Raw genomic sequence first — 18456 nt, 5'->3', positions numbered from 1 at the left:
ATTAGGTCAAATGTAGCTGAGCTTTTCTCCAATGTACATGGAATTATGGGATGATATACCTACTAAATAGAAGATGTATGAGTCTAGTTTCCAACGGAGTAAACCATTCATTGATACAATATTAGATTAAATCGATGCTCACATTTTTGCGAGACTGCGCAGACTGGTAGGTGACAAGTAGGTGCATCACCTACTTGCGAAAAGGAGAGGCCTCAATTAAAAGCTCCAAAGTCGACCAAGAGGGGAATTTTAAGGGCTTATAAACACATTTATTTCAGCAATCTTTCAGATCAAGAAAACCATATTGAACCCCTGCAACTCCTCCCCAAAAATCCCACCCAAACCCTAGGGTATTTCGGGTGTTACGATGTGATTCTAGTGTCGAAAAGCCCGGACAACTTGCTAGTTTCCCTTTCTCCTTCTTGTAGCTGTATTGGGGGACTGATTTTGGATGAAGAAGGGCTAGGTTTTGTGGGTTCTACTCAGTCCAAGGTAAATTTATGCTTCTCCTTTCATTATCTATGCTTGTACGAGTTATAACTCGATCGTAAAGACTAGACCTAGCGAGTTTCGAAAGAGTGGTATGTTGTTTGTTTTTCCGTCACTCTTGACTGGTTGTAAACTTATTTTTAAGTTGAATTCATGGCTATTTTATTGGATAAGAGGCTTAGTTAGGTACTGTTGGTTGTGTTGCCCAATTTGAAAGAAAAGACAAGGCGAAACGTGTTTTAGTAAACTGAAAATCAATTTTGAGTTATTGAACTTGTGGGACTATTTTGTGTTGTTGTTGGGTTGTCTATTTTGCTACTATTTTATGGTGTTTGGGAGGAGAAAGGGTGTGGAGAAATACAATTAATGGCAGGGTGGTTTGTTGGTCATTTGTCATAACATTTTCGGATTGTTTGACACTATTATGGTTGTCGTTTTGTGTATCAAGTGATAGGGGTATGTTGGGCTATTTTGTGGTATATTGTGATGGAGATAAGGTTGGAATATGATGCATACATATTGTTATTGTTGTATTCTTTTTGTTGTTGGTATATGGTATTGGAGGAGGGCCTTGTTATAGGGGAGATGCTGCTTAAATTTACGTAAATGAGCTACCAGTTTAAGTTGCTGACTTAGCCTTTACTCAGCACTGATCACGAATCTCCTTATGATGTGGTAGATTGAGTTGAGTTGTTTGAAGAATTGCTTGGAATGTATTAAGGACACAACGGAGTTAAGTTATGTTAAGGCTAAACCTTTCTTTCATTTTGGCATGATCCCACTAACTAACATGTGTTTGATAACGAGGACATAAAGAGAGTTCATATTCCTGAATTTATGTACATTTTTTCTAGTCTCATAAGTTACACCATTCTCCTTTACCGGAACTTCATATTCAGTTTAGTTTTGTCTTCTGTCGGCCAAGAGAGCAGGGAGTCTATATATATATATATATAATATATATATATATATATATATATATTATTACAGTATTTTCACAACCATCGAGCTTAATCGATGGGCAGGCCCTTATGGGCAACCTCTGATCAGATGGTGAGTTATATACCGAGCCTACTGTGGTAGAGCGCCTATGAGCGAGCGTAGAATGGCCAAGATACAGAGCCTAGTATGGTTGAGCGCCTATGAGCGAGCCTACTACGGCAGAGCAGTTTCACATCCCAAGCCTTATAAGGCCGGACAACTTATTTTACATACTATATTTGAGAAGAGTTGAGTCAGTATCATCAGGTAAGCATATGTTCAGATTATCTTTGACTCCCAGTTATCTTTCAGTTATTATATTATCAATTCAGTTTCAGCTTTCAGTTATTTTGTTGCCTTACATACTCGGTATATTATTCCGTACTGACGTCCCTTTTGCTGGAGATGTTTCATTTCATGCATGCAGGTCCTCAATGACAGTTGGATAGACCCTCCCAATAGATAGAGTCAAGCATCAACTTGGGTGATAAGCTCCACTTCCTTGGAGTTACCAGGTCTAGACCTTGGAGTCCATTTTAATATATACAGGTTTGATGGGTAGGTCGAGGCCTTGTCCCAACCATGGTACAGTCCAGTTATCTCTAAAGGCTTGTAGACAAGTCCTGTATAGTTTGTATATCAGTAGATGTCCATGGCGGCCTCGTCAACCTCCACATTATTATATATATTATATATATATATATATATATATTATATATATAATATTATATATATATATATATATATATATATATATATATGAGCTTTTGGGTATATTTGCCCCTCAGATAAGAGAGACGATATTTTAAGATGATTCAGAATATGACCTCATCGGCCTTAGTTGTGGGTTACCCCTCCAGAGTTTACTGTTATAGAGTGGTACACTGGAGTCGAGTGTGGCACCAGGTGCCGGCCACACCTCGTCAGGTTTGGGGCGTGACATATGCGACCGTATATCCACTTCACAAGTCGCACTTTGGTCGCATAATCGTCCTTGGACTTTTGCGAAGGGAGGTTCTGCGGCGCATTCTGCGACCGGAGAACAGGTCTACGGACCGCATAATGGTCGCAGACCGAAGCAGAAAATTCAGGTCCCTGCGGGTTACTTTTCGCGATTATTTCGCGGATTGCATAGCCATTATGCGACCGCAGATCCGTGATGGGGCTCCAAATTTCTATTTTTTAGACCGATCCTATGTCGATATATCTCATGCCATACTCTATTTTTAGCCCATTTTCTTGTACTTTTAGAGTGAGAAAGGGAGTCTTAGATGGATGAAGTGTTCTTCATCAAAATTACTCCTCAATTCTTGTTTACACGTCAAGAGAGGCACCTAGGTCTTCTTCCTAAGAGGTAAAATTCTATCACCAAAATTCTTAATATCAACGTGGAACTAGAATGGGCTACTAGAAAGGTAATTCATGGGGAATGGGAGTGCTTACCTTGCATGCATGAATTTTAAGGTATGTGGGAAGGTTGTGAGTAAAAGATGAAAAAGAATGGGGTGTGGGTTGGCATAGTATTTCATAAAAAAGGGCCATGAAACCTTAATACACACAAAGTATTTGATAGAATGCTCACGTGAGCTAGAATTACAATCGTTTTCCTAATTTTGGGTTCAATTTTCGCTATATTGCTAAAATAGATTGAAGTTGCAAATTCCGGAACATCTTAAAGATTTAAGAGGCTCAATTAAGGTATGTTTGGCTAAAAACCCATCTTCTTAGAATTGATCCCCTTGGTGTTCATGAAATCGATGTAAGTCCCAAATTGATCGTATAGAACTTGTTACTCCAAATGTGCTTGCGTTGAAGGATATATGTGCATTATGTGTTCCTGTACTTTCATCATGTTATCTTATCATTTGGGAATGTGTTAAAGATATGGAATATGTGCTACAAATGCTTAGACTTCAAGTCAAATTCGAATAAAGATTATTATGTCAAATTGTGTAAAAACCCTCTATGTGCTCTAGAATCTAAATTGTTCCGTGTGTAATTAAGTCTTGAATGAAAGACCTTGTTGCTATTGACATGATAATAATGTTGAATGTGTAAAAAGGGAAACTTGAATCGTAAAATGCGGCCAAGTGCCAAGAACAACTTAATAAATGAGGCCACTCTTGCCAACGTATTGAAAGATGGGAAAGAAATGTGAAGTGAGATGATTGATCGAAAGGATGATGTCTCAAGTGAGATGGCTTAGCTGATCGGGCCGTGATCGGACGCCATGCCGCACAGATGGTGGTAATTGTGCTGGAAATGATGATTGAAATTATGGATATGGTTGATGTCTCAAATGAGATGACCTAGCCGATCGGGTCGAGATCGGACTCCGTGTAACAACACGATGGTATTGTGGATAGTGGCACATGGCACTAACGACTACCCAACCTAATAAGATAGAAATTGATTAAGAACTTATGTGACCCTTACTTGATGTTTTAGTATTGTTTGAAGCTCTTATTGGACTCATGACTTTTTTCCCCTTGTATTATTGTTCATTCTATTGAGATGGTGTTTTAGCTTTACATACTAGTACTATTCGACAGTACTAACGTCCCTTTTGCCGGGGGCGCTATATCTTGTAATGGATGTAGGTGGTTCCATAGCAGACTGTGCTGATCGCAGCTAGTGGTGCATCCTCTTCTCAGCACTATTGGTGAGCCCCATTTCATCCCGGGGTCATGTATTGTATCTCTTGTGCATATTTTTTCCACGTTTTGAGGTATAGCCGGGGCCTTGTCACCGGCATTATCATAACTATCTTTTGTATCTTTAGAGGCTCCGTAGACGTTATGTGGGTTGTGTATGGGTGCTAGAAAGATCATACAGGTTATGTTGTGTTTTGGCTCTTGTCCCACTAAATCATTAAGTGTATGTATTTTGGGAACTTAACTATGATGTAGCAAAATGGAATTAAAAAAATTAGTAATGTTTATATATATGATCTTTCCACTGTTAACTAATGGTAACGCGCATTCTCTTGATCATAAGCGAGTTTGATAGGATGTTGCTGACAGCCTTGCTCGATCGGGTCCACTCGGTTGAGCGCCGGTCGAGCTCCCCAAGGTTGGGGTGTGACACCTAATTGACTTAGTGTAACAACTCGACCGGTCGTTTTGAGAATTTAAACTCCGTTCAGCAGCGTAAGGTCTTGAAAAGCTTCATATTATGTGTATCGACTTGTGCATGTTGAATTCAGTTACTGGATGATTCAGAGTCGAAATGGAAGAAGGAATCTAGTTTTGGAAACTTAAGCGGTGAGAATTTGACCGAAATTTGACTTTTGAGTAAACGGCTCCGGAATGAGTTTTGGATGATCTCAACAGCTTCATATGGTGATTTTGTACTTAGGCGTGCGTCCGAATTTGGATTTGAAGATCCGTAGGGTAAATTGGAGTATTTCGGCGAAAGTTGAAAAAGTTGAAGTTTGCAAAATGGAGAAGTTTGACCAAGAGTTGACTTTTGTGATATCAGGGTCGGAATGCGATTCTGAGAGTTGGGACAGCTCTGTTATGTCATTTGGGACTTGTCTGCAAAATTTGGCGTCGTTCCGCATTGATTTGATAGGTTTTGGCGCGAGTTTTAGAAGTTGGAAGATTTGAAAGTTCATAAGTTCGATTCATGGCTAGATTTGCTTTTCCAGCATTTTTTGATGTGATTTGAGACCTCGAGCGAGTCCGTGTTAAGTTATAGAACTTGTTTGTGTGTTTAGATGGGGTCCCGGGGGCCTCGAGTGTGTTTTGGATGTTTTGCATGGTTTTGCATATGTCTGATTCTGGTGTATTCGCACCTACGACTTTGGAGCGCAGGTTTGGTTCCGCTTCTACGTGAGCCTGATCGCATCTGCGATCTTTGAGGCCTGTAAGCTAGCCCTCTTCGGCAAATGCTGGAACGCAGCTGCGTAAACGCTTCTGCGGTTGATCTATCGCATCTGCGAAGGAGCCCGCTTCTGCGCTTCTGTTATCGCTTCTGCGGTGCCGGTGATGCGGCGCCACTGGTGCAAATATATTGTCCGCAGATGTGGACCTAGGCCTGTAAGTCAAGTTCGCAAATGCAAACATCTGCCCGGAAATGCGATAGTGCAGATGCGCTTATGTGTCCGCATATGCGGAAGTGCTCGGCAGAATCATTTAAATCGAGGGTTTGGCCATTTTCTTCATATTTTGAATTTTAGACTTTGATTTTGGGAGCTTCTTTTTGGGTTTTTCAAGCAAACCGATTGGGTAAGTGTTCTTCACCTAGTGTCTAATATATTCCATGATTTTATCTTCATTTTTATCATTTAATTTGTATTTTGAGTTGAGGAAAATGTTTGTTTTTGAAGAAAGTTTTCAAAATGAAAAATCATGATTTGAGGGGCGTAATGGTACCGGAATTTGATAATTTTTGTATGGTTGAACTCGTATCGAAATGTGTATTTGGCTTTTGTGAAATTTTTCGGGTTCCGAGGTGCGTGCCTGGGGGTCGACTTTTGGACCAATTTTTGGATTTTGTTAAAGATTGAGACTTTATGATCTGGAATAGTTTCTTATGAGTTTTATTTGTGCTTTGAAGTTATTTTGGTTGGATTTGAGCCGTCCGGAGGTCTTTTCACCCGAGAAGTGCATTTTAGAGTATCGGCCTGTCTTCTTTGAGGTAAGTATGATGCCTAACCTTGTATGGTGGATTTCCCTTAGGATTTGTGTCTTCTATGTTGATTGTAGTTCGTGTACGTTAGGTGATGAGTGCGTGCTCGGACTTATTTGTGGAAAGTTGGCCTTTAGGGTTCTTAGGTCCTTATATTCACTGTGTATGAAGTTGTTCGTGATACGTTTGAGTTCCTATTTGCTAGTTTCACTTCTACATGCTTTAGTTAGAATTAATTGCTTTAGGATTCACTCTTATTGCCTATTTGACTCTTATTTGACTTAACTGAAGATTTTGCCTCTTCTATCGTCATGCTATCTTTTCATAACCACTTGTCTTTAATTGAAATTAATATTATCTCATCCTATAATTGTTTAGTCTTAATTGGAGTTATGATTATCTTCTGTTGCTTACCATTATTTGAATTATTGAATATCCTTCGCAATTGCTCAACCTTAAAAGGAGTTTAGATAACATATATCTTAGTTGACTTGCCTTTATTTGAAACTATTTGACTCGTGTTGGCTTCCTTATTGTTGACTTGTGTATTGTGGGATCGTTGCTACATATTATATTTTTCCTTGTTGAACCGTTCCCTTTATGACTAGCATTCTTTACTGTGGTTATTCCTTGTGAACTGGTTCTACCGTTTCTTTGTGATTTAAAGTTCTTGAGTTGATTTACTCACCTTACTTTGTATTATTTTCATTTTTGCTGATTGTACTTGTTGTGGTGATGTACGAGGTTTCAACCATGCTGTAATTGTTATCTCTGTTGGTTGCGCTGCATATTTGCTTTGGGACTACGGAACGGTATTTCGGGAGATCCCCCTGCATATTTACTTTAGGACTACGGAAAGGTATTCCGGGAGATGCCCCTGTTTCGCATATTTACTTTGGGACTACGGATGATATTCCGGGAGATCCCCCTGCACATTTACGTTTGGGATTACGAGACGGTATCTCGGGAGATTCCCTGTTGTTATCATTGTGTTATGAGCTGTTTTCTTTCATTTACTCTATCTTTGTTATTCTACGTGTTGTCTGTTCTTTTTCTTATGCTTACTAGCTGGTATGAACTATGTTAGGACACCTGCACAAGCATACACGTAGTTAAGCGCCCTTATCGGATAAGAGGTTTTCTTGATATTGTTGAGTATAGATGTACACCCTTGTTTACTTGCCTTCTATGTGAGAGTGGCACTGGTTGGCACGGGAGATGTAAGCATGAGTATGAGATGTGATGAGGGCACAGGATGCCAAGTGTTGGGGTTCAGGTATTGAGACCCGTGAGTTGTAATTTATCTGAGGTTCGGTACTTTGTGAAGGTTGTTGACTAAGAATCAAATGTGAAATATGTCGTAGTTGCTGAGTTATTATTTGTCTTTGTTGTAGCTATAGTTTCGGAATTAGGTGATGTTTCTTTCACTCTTCTGTGTCATTATTATGGTATTTCACTGATACTTATCGCTTTCCCTTTCTTACTGTAATTATTGTATTGTTAGTCATATTGCGTAGCTTCCATGTAGAAACCATGCACTGTTGTTTCCATACCTATACTTATTCTGTTTATTAGACCAGTGGGTGTCTTGACTGTTCCTCGTCACTATTCCACCAAGGTTAGTGTTGATACTTACTGGGCACCGCTGTGGTGTGCTCATACTACACTTCTGTACATTTTTTTGTACAGATCCAGGTATTGATCGTTAGTAGCTGTGGTGATTCTTGCCAAGGAGTCTCAAGGTAACCCTGCTACTGCGTTCGCAGGCTTCGGAGTCACCTTCCTATTTTGTATTCACAATATTTTACTTATTTCCGAACAGTTGTATTTAGGAGTTATAGCGAACTCTGTAGAGCTTATCACTTGTGCCGGTTTTGGGAATTGTAAATTTTGTGGTGATTTCCCTTTCAAATTGTTAGATGTTCTTCTATTATTATAGTTATTCTGAAAATGTTAGGCTTACCTAGTCCTTAAGAGTAGGTGCCATCACGATACCCAAATGGAGGGAAAGTTGGGTCATGACACTTAGTCTCTACTTGAGAAAGGGAGACTAAGTCTCAGAAAACTTGGGTAACAAGGAATTGGGGTGAACTTAAGAAATTGATAGCCCCAATTAAAGGGTTGAATCTAGAGATAGTAAGACCCGACTTGAGCATCTATCACTTGTTGTGTGAATTCCCATTTGGACTTGAGAAAGCCAAATTGGGCAAAACCAAGTATCGAGTGGGTAATTGCGTGTGATTGCTATATTACACCCCGACCAATCAACCCTACTCTAAAGCCCACAATCCGTTAGGTAACCACCTAGGTGGAAGTCATGACCCTAGATCTTTTATAAACTTGAAAAACAACGATACCAAAAATATCATTCTCTAGTTTTTCATTTACAAACATTAGCATAAAAATAGAAGTAGAGAGAAACAACCAAACATGTGGAAGTGAAATTTGGGCACATCATACACTTAGTCTAGATATATACCTAATCCAATATAAGCACTATTTCGAATCGACCCCGACTCACGTTGGGTAATTATAATTGCATCGATCGCTTCATAATCCCAATAAGTGGTGTGAATTTGGGCGACATCAGAATGCTTACCGATATCGAAGTCGTTCCGCTCGTGCCTCTTTCCTTTTGAGAAAGAACTTTGCTTCACTCTCCTTGGGACCACCTTTAGAGTTACCCACTATGATTCCAAACTGCTACAATCGCCTCGTGTTAACACTACTTCCTACAAAAAAAAACAGAAAAGGTCCTGAGTTTAGTCCCTCTAGTTTAGTAAAATAGCCACGCTTATCCCTACTTCTACTACCGGTCCAAATTTATCCTGCTGTTAAGATAGTAGATAAAATTGTCCCTAACTCTAACAAAAGTCCACCGTGGCACCGAGACCCTTCTCTTAAACTGCCAACTAAGCAAATTCTAAACCTAATTTAAAAGACCCGCCCTAGTCACTGGCCAGTTAGTAGTGAACTAATGTCTTAACTTCAATACAACACAAGAGGAGGGGTGATTAGTGTGGTGTCCAATTTTTCGCTCAAACTGATTATGGAAGGACCTGGTTCTTCTAAGTGTTCCTTAACCTACTATTGCATAAATAGTAAATGCGGAAAGTAAAGAACACAAGTATTTTACGTGGAAAACACCTAGCTCAAAAGGTGAAAACCCCACGACCTACTTCCCAGTAGGATTTTCCCAAACTCTCACTAAATCACTAAGCCAAAAACTGCATTTACAAAAACACTTTTGTAAACCTAGCACTAACTCTAATCCCTTGTAGCAAACAGCCTCTAACTGTTGCGACAACTTCAAGGTAACTCTAACTTGAATACTTTGAGTACCTATTACAATTGCTTCTAGATAAAGCTGAAAGGTACAATATGAAAACACCTACTACAAATGAAATAGAATCAAAGATAGACACTTGGAACTGGTTCTTCTATCTGGTTCATGTAGCTTCAGGTTTGCACACTTGAATCACACACGAACTGCTTGCAAAATGCATTGCTATTTTGCTTTCAATTCCTGTTTAACTTCTGCGTTTGTGCATCCCTGTAAAATGAGAACATCCTACAATATATAGAGTTAGTAGATAAAGAAATAACTAGAGTTCTAATGCTACTGTTCCTTGGTGGAAAAGTTCTAGTTAATCTCAACTTCAAACTCTTCCCTTATCTTGGATAGTGTTCTCTTTGATTAAGGAGTCCTTCTCCTTATCATTTATGCAACCTTTTCGATCAGGAGATATCAGTTATTTATCTCCTTCACATGCATCCCACATGCTCGAATCTGTCGTGTCTATGCATACAAGGGATGGACCTGGCTCATGCCTGAGCTTCCTTTGTCAATGTTCAAAACAAACCTTCACTTGGGCCAACAAATTCCCCCTTTTGATGATGACAAACTCTATTCTTTCATAAGCTTAGTCCTTGTTGCAACTCAGCTCAACATCAACACAATGTTAGAACATTTTACCTTTTTATCACTTATCATCAAGGACCAGGTTCATTAGGTTATAAACATCACTTGTTCAAAAGCACAACCTCTTTCCCCCTTTTGGCATCATCAAAAAGTTGCATAAAATATGTGCGATAACCAGATTTTAAAACTTACTTATGGCCACTGGGCTACTTCAAATGCAAACATGGATTAATCATCATAGATCAAGCTAAGAATTTTAACAATCAAAGAAATAGAGACAATCAGTTAGAGCAAAAAACAGTGAATTTCATTGATGATTGATAAGATTCTACCACAAAGCATAAGAAGAAATAAAAATACTGGAAACATGAGCAAAAACAAAAAAATCTTGAACTGGGTCATTGGTTGATCTACACTAGGCTAGGAAGCTTAAGGCTGGGAAGAACTAGGTGCCTGGTTTTTGGCTTGGAAGAGTTTCAGCATATCTTGAAGAATGCCATCATTCTTCTCCTTTTCTCTTGCCAGCTTAGTTCTGAGAGCATCTCTCTCAGTCTCCACCTCAGCCAACCTTCTCTTCAGCCTCTCAATCGTAGCATCCTTTGCCCCTCTCTCCTGTACCAAGGCTCTGACCTTGCTATTGACTGGTGCCTTCTTGGATGAACCAGGTTCATTGGGAGTGGCATGGACCTCATAGTCACAAGCAATCAGAGTTTTCGCCCCAAAGTGATATTTGCTTGTAGCCACCTCCCACTTCTGCAGAGACACCTTAAAATGTGCAAGCACAGCTGTGAGAATGAAGCCATAGGGAATGGCATGAGATTTGGTGCCACTTATAACCCTATCAAGAAGTTGGATTATAAATCCAGGCCAATTAATATGCCTCCCACTATCCAAACACTCCATGAGGACCAAGTCCGTGAAGCTTGCAATGTTCCTCCTTTCCTGCCTTGGCAGAACACACTTGATGATGAATTCGAATAGCACCTTGTGGGGTGGCTTCATCGCACTCTTATGCAAAGCCTTGGGCTCACTTTCCTCCTCATGATCACTGAATTTTCTGGTGATGGCAAGGGCAGTAGGAAGGTTTTCTAGGCTTGGACACTTAAGCTTTCTGTAGTCATTGTACCCCTCAGCAGGTACATCCAGATTTTCTCCCAACTCCTTTTCATCAAAAGAGATTTTCACCCCTTTCACCAAGCTGGTAACCTTTCCATCCTTCACTTCAGCATTTTCCATAAACTCAACAATTTCGCTCCTTGCCAACCTGCCATCCATCTGAAGGACCATGTCCTTCCATCCTTGCACTTCCAATTTCTCCAACAGCAGCACCATCATTTCCTCCTCCAAATCCCTGAGGAGTCTACCCTTCAGAGTTGTCTTCTTGCCAAACTTGGCTATCTTGTCCTTCTCAGTATCTGAATCATCTTCCTCTTCCTCTTCCTCTTCCTCTTCCTCTTCCTCTCCACTCCATTCTTCTTCCTCAGCAATTTTTACTTGTTTAGTTTTCTCCACAGACCCGGTCCTTTTTTCCAGGGTGGATGGTTCAGCAGATTTTGACTTAGAAGTAGACTTCTTAGTGGAAGTCCTGGCTTTCTTGGGTTTAGGAGTCTGAACCTCCACTTCTTCAATCACATCTTCATCCTGATAGACTAGGTCTATTTAATCAACGTCAACAGGCTTACCCACCTTCTTCTTTCATTTTTCAACTTTTTTTCTTTTGCTTTCTTCAAAGGCTCTTTGTAAATTTGCCTCATTCTGCTTTAGCTGACTTCTTGTGGCTCTTCCTCTTGTGGGAGGAATTTCGATAGTGTCAGAAGGGGCAAGCTTCCTTTTTTTGTTAGCCCTAGCAGTGCAAGGGGTCTTAGCCTTAGAAGTTCTATTCTTCTTTGGGCTGTAGCTCTCACTCACTTTCTTTAATAGGTCTGCGAGGGTTTCTTCTACTGATGAACCAAGTTCCTCTACATTTTGCCCAATTTTAACCAGCCCTTCAGCGGCTTTGCCAGACCCACATCCACCTGTTTTCTTTACACTTTCCTCCATTTTACCAGATTCTGATCCACAAACATCCATTATCCCTGTATCAGGAGTGGGTGAAGAATCAACCACTCTTTTACCCATTCCCCTCTCTTCACTACGAGCACCCTCACTATTTTTTTCTTTTTTCCTTTTATTTTTACCACCAATCCTTCTGGACTCAGAAGATTCTACATCAACCACAGATCTAACCACAATAAACTTGTTCTCCAGATTTTCAGCTAGCTTAGAAACGGAAAAGAGTCTCATATATCCCTGTACTATGGTAAATTATTTAAAATTGTCCCTAGTTATACTATTGGGCCATAAAAGTCCCTTCCGTCCAACTATCCTAACAAATCTGCCCTTGGTTAGACAAAGGTGCCACGTGGCATCCATCCTTGCCTCTTTTGAATCTGGGCACATAAGAGACGACCCGCTCCATGAAACCCACCAAACCCATTACCCGCGACCCGTCATTTATAAACCAAATAATACCCATTTCATCCATTTCATTTTCCTGTTTCATTTTCTTCTCTCACTAACTATCTAGAACATGAAAATACTCTCACAGCTTTGTTCATAGCCTATTTGAAGTGAAGAAATTCCATAAAGTAATACCTTCCTCCATGAAATGATTCGTCTTTTCTATATTATTCATGTTAGTATTGCAATTTTTTAGTTTTCTTTTCGTATTTTACGGTTTTTATGCTAGGGTTTCGATTTCTTAGATTTCATCTACATCTAACTAAAGTTTCTGAAATTTTATTGATATATCCTTATTTCTTGTATGTTTCTAGTGTTTGCATGCATGGTTTACGCCTTTGTTCTTTATTTATTGCTGGGGTTTTGTGGGATTAAGTCCTGACTCTTTGTTTTGTGGGATTTTGTGGGGTTATGTGGGATTTGCTTGTTTGTCCTTTTCCGTAAAGTATATTTATGTTTTCTGAAGATTCTGAACTTTTCCTTTGTTTATTAACAACGATGGTCCCCAATTGTGTGGCCATTTGATTAAAGTATTCGAGTATGTTGGATTCTTCCTTTGGGGGGGGCTCTTGTCATAATTTTTTTTTTCTTTTTGGCATTAATTATTCTTTCCCACCACTGACTTTTACATTAATTATATTTTTTTCTATTGTGTTTTATAGGTTGTTGGAGATGGTGCTAGTTGACTTAATATTCAATTACGATGGTGATTGGGTTACTGAGCCTCAAGTTGTCTACACAGGAAAATTGGTGAAGACTTGGACAGGTTATGACTCCGACTTACTTTCACACATAGACATAGTCAATGAATTCACAAATGAGCTAGGATTTTTAGGGGTTCAACAACTTATAGTTGCTGCCCCATCTGGTAAATTTTATGTGATTGAGGGGGATGGTGGTATTAGACATTTACAAAGGTTATTATGCAATGAATTCAATGTAGTGAACCTATATGGTGTAGATGAATTGAGCCTCCTATTTACTCTATTCCCAATATTGAACAATATGAAGAAGAATCTAATAAAATTGTGGATGATGTTGGTACTGATTATAGCTTAAGTGATGTAGGATCTGACTCTAGTACTGATTCTAAAGGATATAATTCTGAAGAATTAGAAGCACTTAAGCACAAAAGAAAAGGGAAATAAATGAAAAACTTAGTGACTTCAAAGAGTTATACAAATGTATGTCCTTTAAGGACATACCAGAAGCTAGGAAGTGTATGAAGTTATATTCTCTGGCTAACAAGAAAAGATCGAAATTGGAGAAGAGTGACCTAGAAAGGCTTAGGTATACTTGTGATATTGTTGGTTGTCCCTTTGTGTGCTTAATATCAAAAGAAAAGTTTGGTGGGGTTAAAATAAAGACTTTATCTTCTGAACATGATTGTGGCACTGCATTTGATAACAAGACTGTTGATTTTAGTACCATTGCACAATATTTCAAGAAGAAGTTACAGGATAATCCTAAGTACAAGGTTAGGGAGATGATATTAGATTTGAAAAGAAACTTTGAGCTAAATGTTAGTCATGGGAAGTGCAAGAGGGCAAAGAGGATGGTATTGGAGTCACTAGATGGTAGTTTTTCAGATGAGTACAATAAACTAGAGGCTTATGCTAATGAATTGAGGGAAAGTAACCCTGGTAGTGATGTGGTTGTTACACTTTCAAAGAGTGCACTTGAAGAAGGAAGAAGAAGGTTCTTGAGAACGTATGTGTGTTTTCATGCTTTGAAGATGGGTTTCAATCTAGGATTTAGACCTTTTATTGGTTTGGATGGTACCTTTTTGAAGGGCAAAGCCAAAGGCCAACTGTTAGTGGCAGTTGGACAGGATTCACAGAATCATTTTTACCCTTTGGCATGGGCAGTTGTTGATAAGGAGAACAAAAATACTTGGAATTGGTTCCTACAGCTGCTACAATCTTCTTTGGACCTCAAGGAAGGGGAAGGAATCACCTGCATGTCAGATATGCAAAAGGTGAAGTTTTCTTAAATTTCTAATCTGTTATTCAATCTTCTAATTACTTTTTACTTGATAATAAATTCTAAACATCTTTATTTGTTCTGCAGGGACTGCTTGATGCAGTCAAAACAGTCCTTCCCCAGGCACATCACAGGTACTGTGTTAGACATATTGAGTCTAACTGGTGTAAACAGTTCAACACTGGGGAAAACAAGAAGCTTTTATGGTGGTGTGCATGGTGCACATATGCAGAAGATTTCAAGGATCAGCTAGGAAAATTAGGTGACTTGAACAAAGATGCTGTAGAGGCTTTGTTTAGGTACCCACCCCAGTCTTGGTGTAGAGCATACATGGACATTGTATGCAAGAATCAGTCGGTTGATAATAACTTGACTGAATCATTCAACAAGTGGATTGTGGATGCAAGGCATAAGCCTATAATCAAGATTCTAGAGGACATCAGAATCAAGACCATGAACTTGTTAAGAGAACATGAAGAAGAAGTTAGGAGCTGGAGATATGATTTCAGTCAAAAATGCATGGACTTGTATAATGAGTACCTGCAGATTGAACAAACCGCCTGTGAAGTAAATGCAAATGGTCAAAATTACTATGAAGTAACAGAAGGATCTGACAAGCATTGTGTTAATTTGGCTGTGAAGAAGTGCACTTGCAGGTCATGGGACCTTACAGGAATCCCATGTCCACATGCTATTAGAGCTATACTTCATGACTCTGGTGATCCAATGACTGAAATCAACTGGTGGTATAGCAAGGAGGCATTCCTGCTGACTTATAGGCACAAAATACACCCTGTCAGGGGAGAAAAGTTTTGGAAGATTGAACCATCTCAAGCAATGGAGCCTCCAGAGCTTGTGAAATTGGTTGGTAGACAGAGATAGGTAGAAGGATGAAGCAATTAAAAGACAAGGAGTGTGTTCACAGTCCAGAAAAGGAAGAATCATGACTTGTAGCAAATGTGGAGAAACAACTCATAATGCAAGGACTTGTGGTCAGGTAATTATTTTACCTTAACTTCAAAGTATTAAATACTAGACATGAATATTTCTAACTTGTCTTTTTTAACTATTTTAATCAAGGGAAAGAAGCAAAGTAAGAGAGGAAGAGTTGAGCAGGCTGCTGCCACAACTGAGCAGGATTCCACCAGTTCAGCACCTGCTGCCACAACTGAGCAGTCTACCACCAGTTCAGCACCTGCTGCAAAAAAATCAAAAGGAAAGAAGCAAAGGAAGAGGCCAAGTTGTTTGATAGAACATGAAACTGAACCTCAAGTTGAAAATGATATCAACTGTTCAGCACCTCAAGCCACTCAACCAAGTCAGGACAGTGGACTTAGGTTCATGCCTACACCTGGAAGAATGCTTAGGTCAAGAGTTAGACATGAAGAAGATGTTGTTCTTAGGCCAAGAGTTATAACAGAAGTAACTACAAGGCTTAGGATGAGACAACAGGTACAAATACCAGCTGGAACAAGGTCAATCAACTTCACAGGTGATCATAGTGGTGTTAGTGTACCAACAGATCTGCCATATTCAGCCCCAATATTACAGTGGAAGGGGAAGGCTGTTGTAACTGCAAATCAGTTGGAAAAACAAGGGGAAGAAAGAATTGGGAAGCTGAAATCAAGGAAAAAAAATGAAGAAAAAAGTATAATTTTTTTGTTGTGTGGGATGTATTTACTGCAAACTTATAGATAGTTGTGTCCCTTTTAGTATTCTGTAATTTTAGTTTTTTTGGTGTTGTTTTGGTGATGTAACTACTGGAGTTACTGTCTTCTTTGGTGATGTAATTACATTTATTTGGTACTGATTTTGGTGATGTTTTAGTGATGTAATTACAGTTATTTGGTGCTATTTTTGGTGCTGTTTTAGTGATGTAACTACTGGAATTACTGTGTTTTTGGTGATGTAATTACAGTTTCTTGGTGCTGTTTTTGATGTTGTTCCAGAAAATTACTACTGGAATTACTGTGTTTTGGTGATGTAATTTCAGTTTTTTTGTGCTGTTTTTGGTGCTGTTTTTGGTGATGTACTGTGTTATAAGCATTTGTGTTTGGAAAATAGTGTTGACTTGTTGTCCAGCTTGTATATATGATATTAAATCCAGAAGTGAGACTATTTGTTTCTTATCCAAAGCTCCAGGTGCATATACTAGTCCCATATGGTCATCACCAAAGTTTATGTTTTTGGTGATCTATGTTTTCAAACTAAGTTCTAATACTTAAAAAGGGACCATATGCCATAAAAAATTCAAACTAATTTCAAACAATTGACAAGTCAATAGATAGAACATCACAACACTAGTACTTGGAAACATAGAACATCAAAACACTATTACTTGGAAACATACATTAACAATTGATGTAATTGTTATGAAAAAAAAACTCTAGTACTTAGGAACATACATTAACAAGTGAAATATGGACCATAGGCCATCTTCAGCAAACACAATTTACTTCATCCACATTGCCGCAACAAAACCAACAATAAGTGCAACTGAAATCCAAATAAACATCTTCATCTTAACCACTTTATCTTCGATTTCCCTTACTTTGTTTACTTCAACATTTTTTGCAACCTCCAAATCTTCAACTTTTTCCAACAGCTTGTCTCTTTCTATCTTGCACGACTCCAGTAATTGCTTCAACATATTGATTGTAACATTAGCAGCATCCAATTTACACTGCAACTTATTGATTTCTACCAAAGCTCGATCCGGAAAAGGTTTGTCTTGCCATTCCCAATATCCACACGACTCATTCTAACAAAAATGAACAACAATTAGGTTAGAAGGAATAAAAATTTAATTTTGTACAAACAATTAACAAACTTACTTCAGGTTTTGCCCATTTATAGAATCTTCTTCTGGGATTTTGAGGTGTGGTCGATCGGAAGTGGTTGTCAATCTCTCCACAATGGCACCTCCTCTTTGATGTAGCACTAGACTCCGACATTTATGATGAAATTTGTTGAAATGGGTTGTCTTGATGGAGTTAATAGCATAGAGGGTTTGATGGAGATGGCAGTAGGATTATAAATTAGGGTTGGGATTTAATTTGGGTTATAAATCGTTGGGCAGTGGCTTTGGGGTATTATTTGGTTTATAAATGGGTTATGGGTTGGTGGGTTTCATGGAGCGGGTTGTCTCTTATGTGCCCAGATTCAAAAGTGGCAAGGATGGATGCCACGTGGCACCTCCGTCTAACTAAGGACAGATTTGTTAGGATAGTTGGACGGCAGGGACTTTTATGGCCCAATAGTATAACGGGGGACAATTTTAAAAAATTTACCATAGTACAGGGATATATCAGACCCTTTTCCGGCTCAGAAATGACTTCAGTAGTAGTATTTGGGCCAGAGGTTACCTGTTCTGCATCAGAAGACCCGGTTTCTTCCCCCTCAGTAGCAGACTTGAAGGATTCTTAAGAGCTCTGGGGTTCTTGGGCTTGGCTAGCTTTAAATTGAGCGTCTAATTTCTTTGATAATGCACTCCCAGCCACTTTCTTGCGAGCAAACATCTTAAATCTTCTTTTCTTAGGCTGAGGAGTAGTTGAAGATGAGGAGCATGGTGGGGGTGTGCTGGGGTTTTCAAAACGGTTAGTCATTGCTATGCTTGGTTCTGGAAGAAAAGGAGAGATAGATTGAGTTTTGGAGAATGAGAGACGATGGAGAGTATTTCGACGGCTTGAAAGTTTTGGAGTGAAGACAGAGATGATGATGATCAATTTAAAGGGGGTAATTAATGGGTAACACCAGGCTTTTCAGACTCTTAGAAGTCTAATCAAACTGAATGTCAGTTTTGAAAAGACGTTGGAGTCTATCCCTAATATCTAGGTGGTTTAATTCGGTTGGGAGTCTTTGAACGGAATTGGTTCACTTGTAACAGATAAGTTCAAAAGAACTTTTGAATTTAGTAGGACTCTGCTCATGATCCAAATATTATTATTTCA

At 39.1% G+C, this 18456-nt stretch overlaps 1 protein-coding gene across 1 annotated transcript; it reads left to right on the top strand.

Annotated features, from left to right (window-relative positions):
• LOC109229862 lies at positions 13710-15388 on the top strand. The gene is made up of 2 exons (XM_019395412.1): positions 13710-14501; positions 14594-15388. Exons 1-2 carry the CDS (start codon positions 13710-13712, stop codon positions 15386-15388), a joined length of 1587 nt encoding a protein of 528 aa, XP_019250957.1.

Source organism: Nicotiana attenuata, chromosome 7, assembly GCF_001879085.1.
Source record: "Nicotiana attenuata strain UT chromosome 7, NIATTr2, whole genome shotgun sequence".
Lineage (NCBI taxonomy): Eukaryota > Viridiplantae > Streptophyta > Magnoliopsida > Solanales > Solanaceae > Nicotiana > Nicotiana attenuata.
Note: the sequence above shows the minus strand (reverse complement) of the source record. Positions and strands in the feature narration are given on the sequence as shown.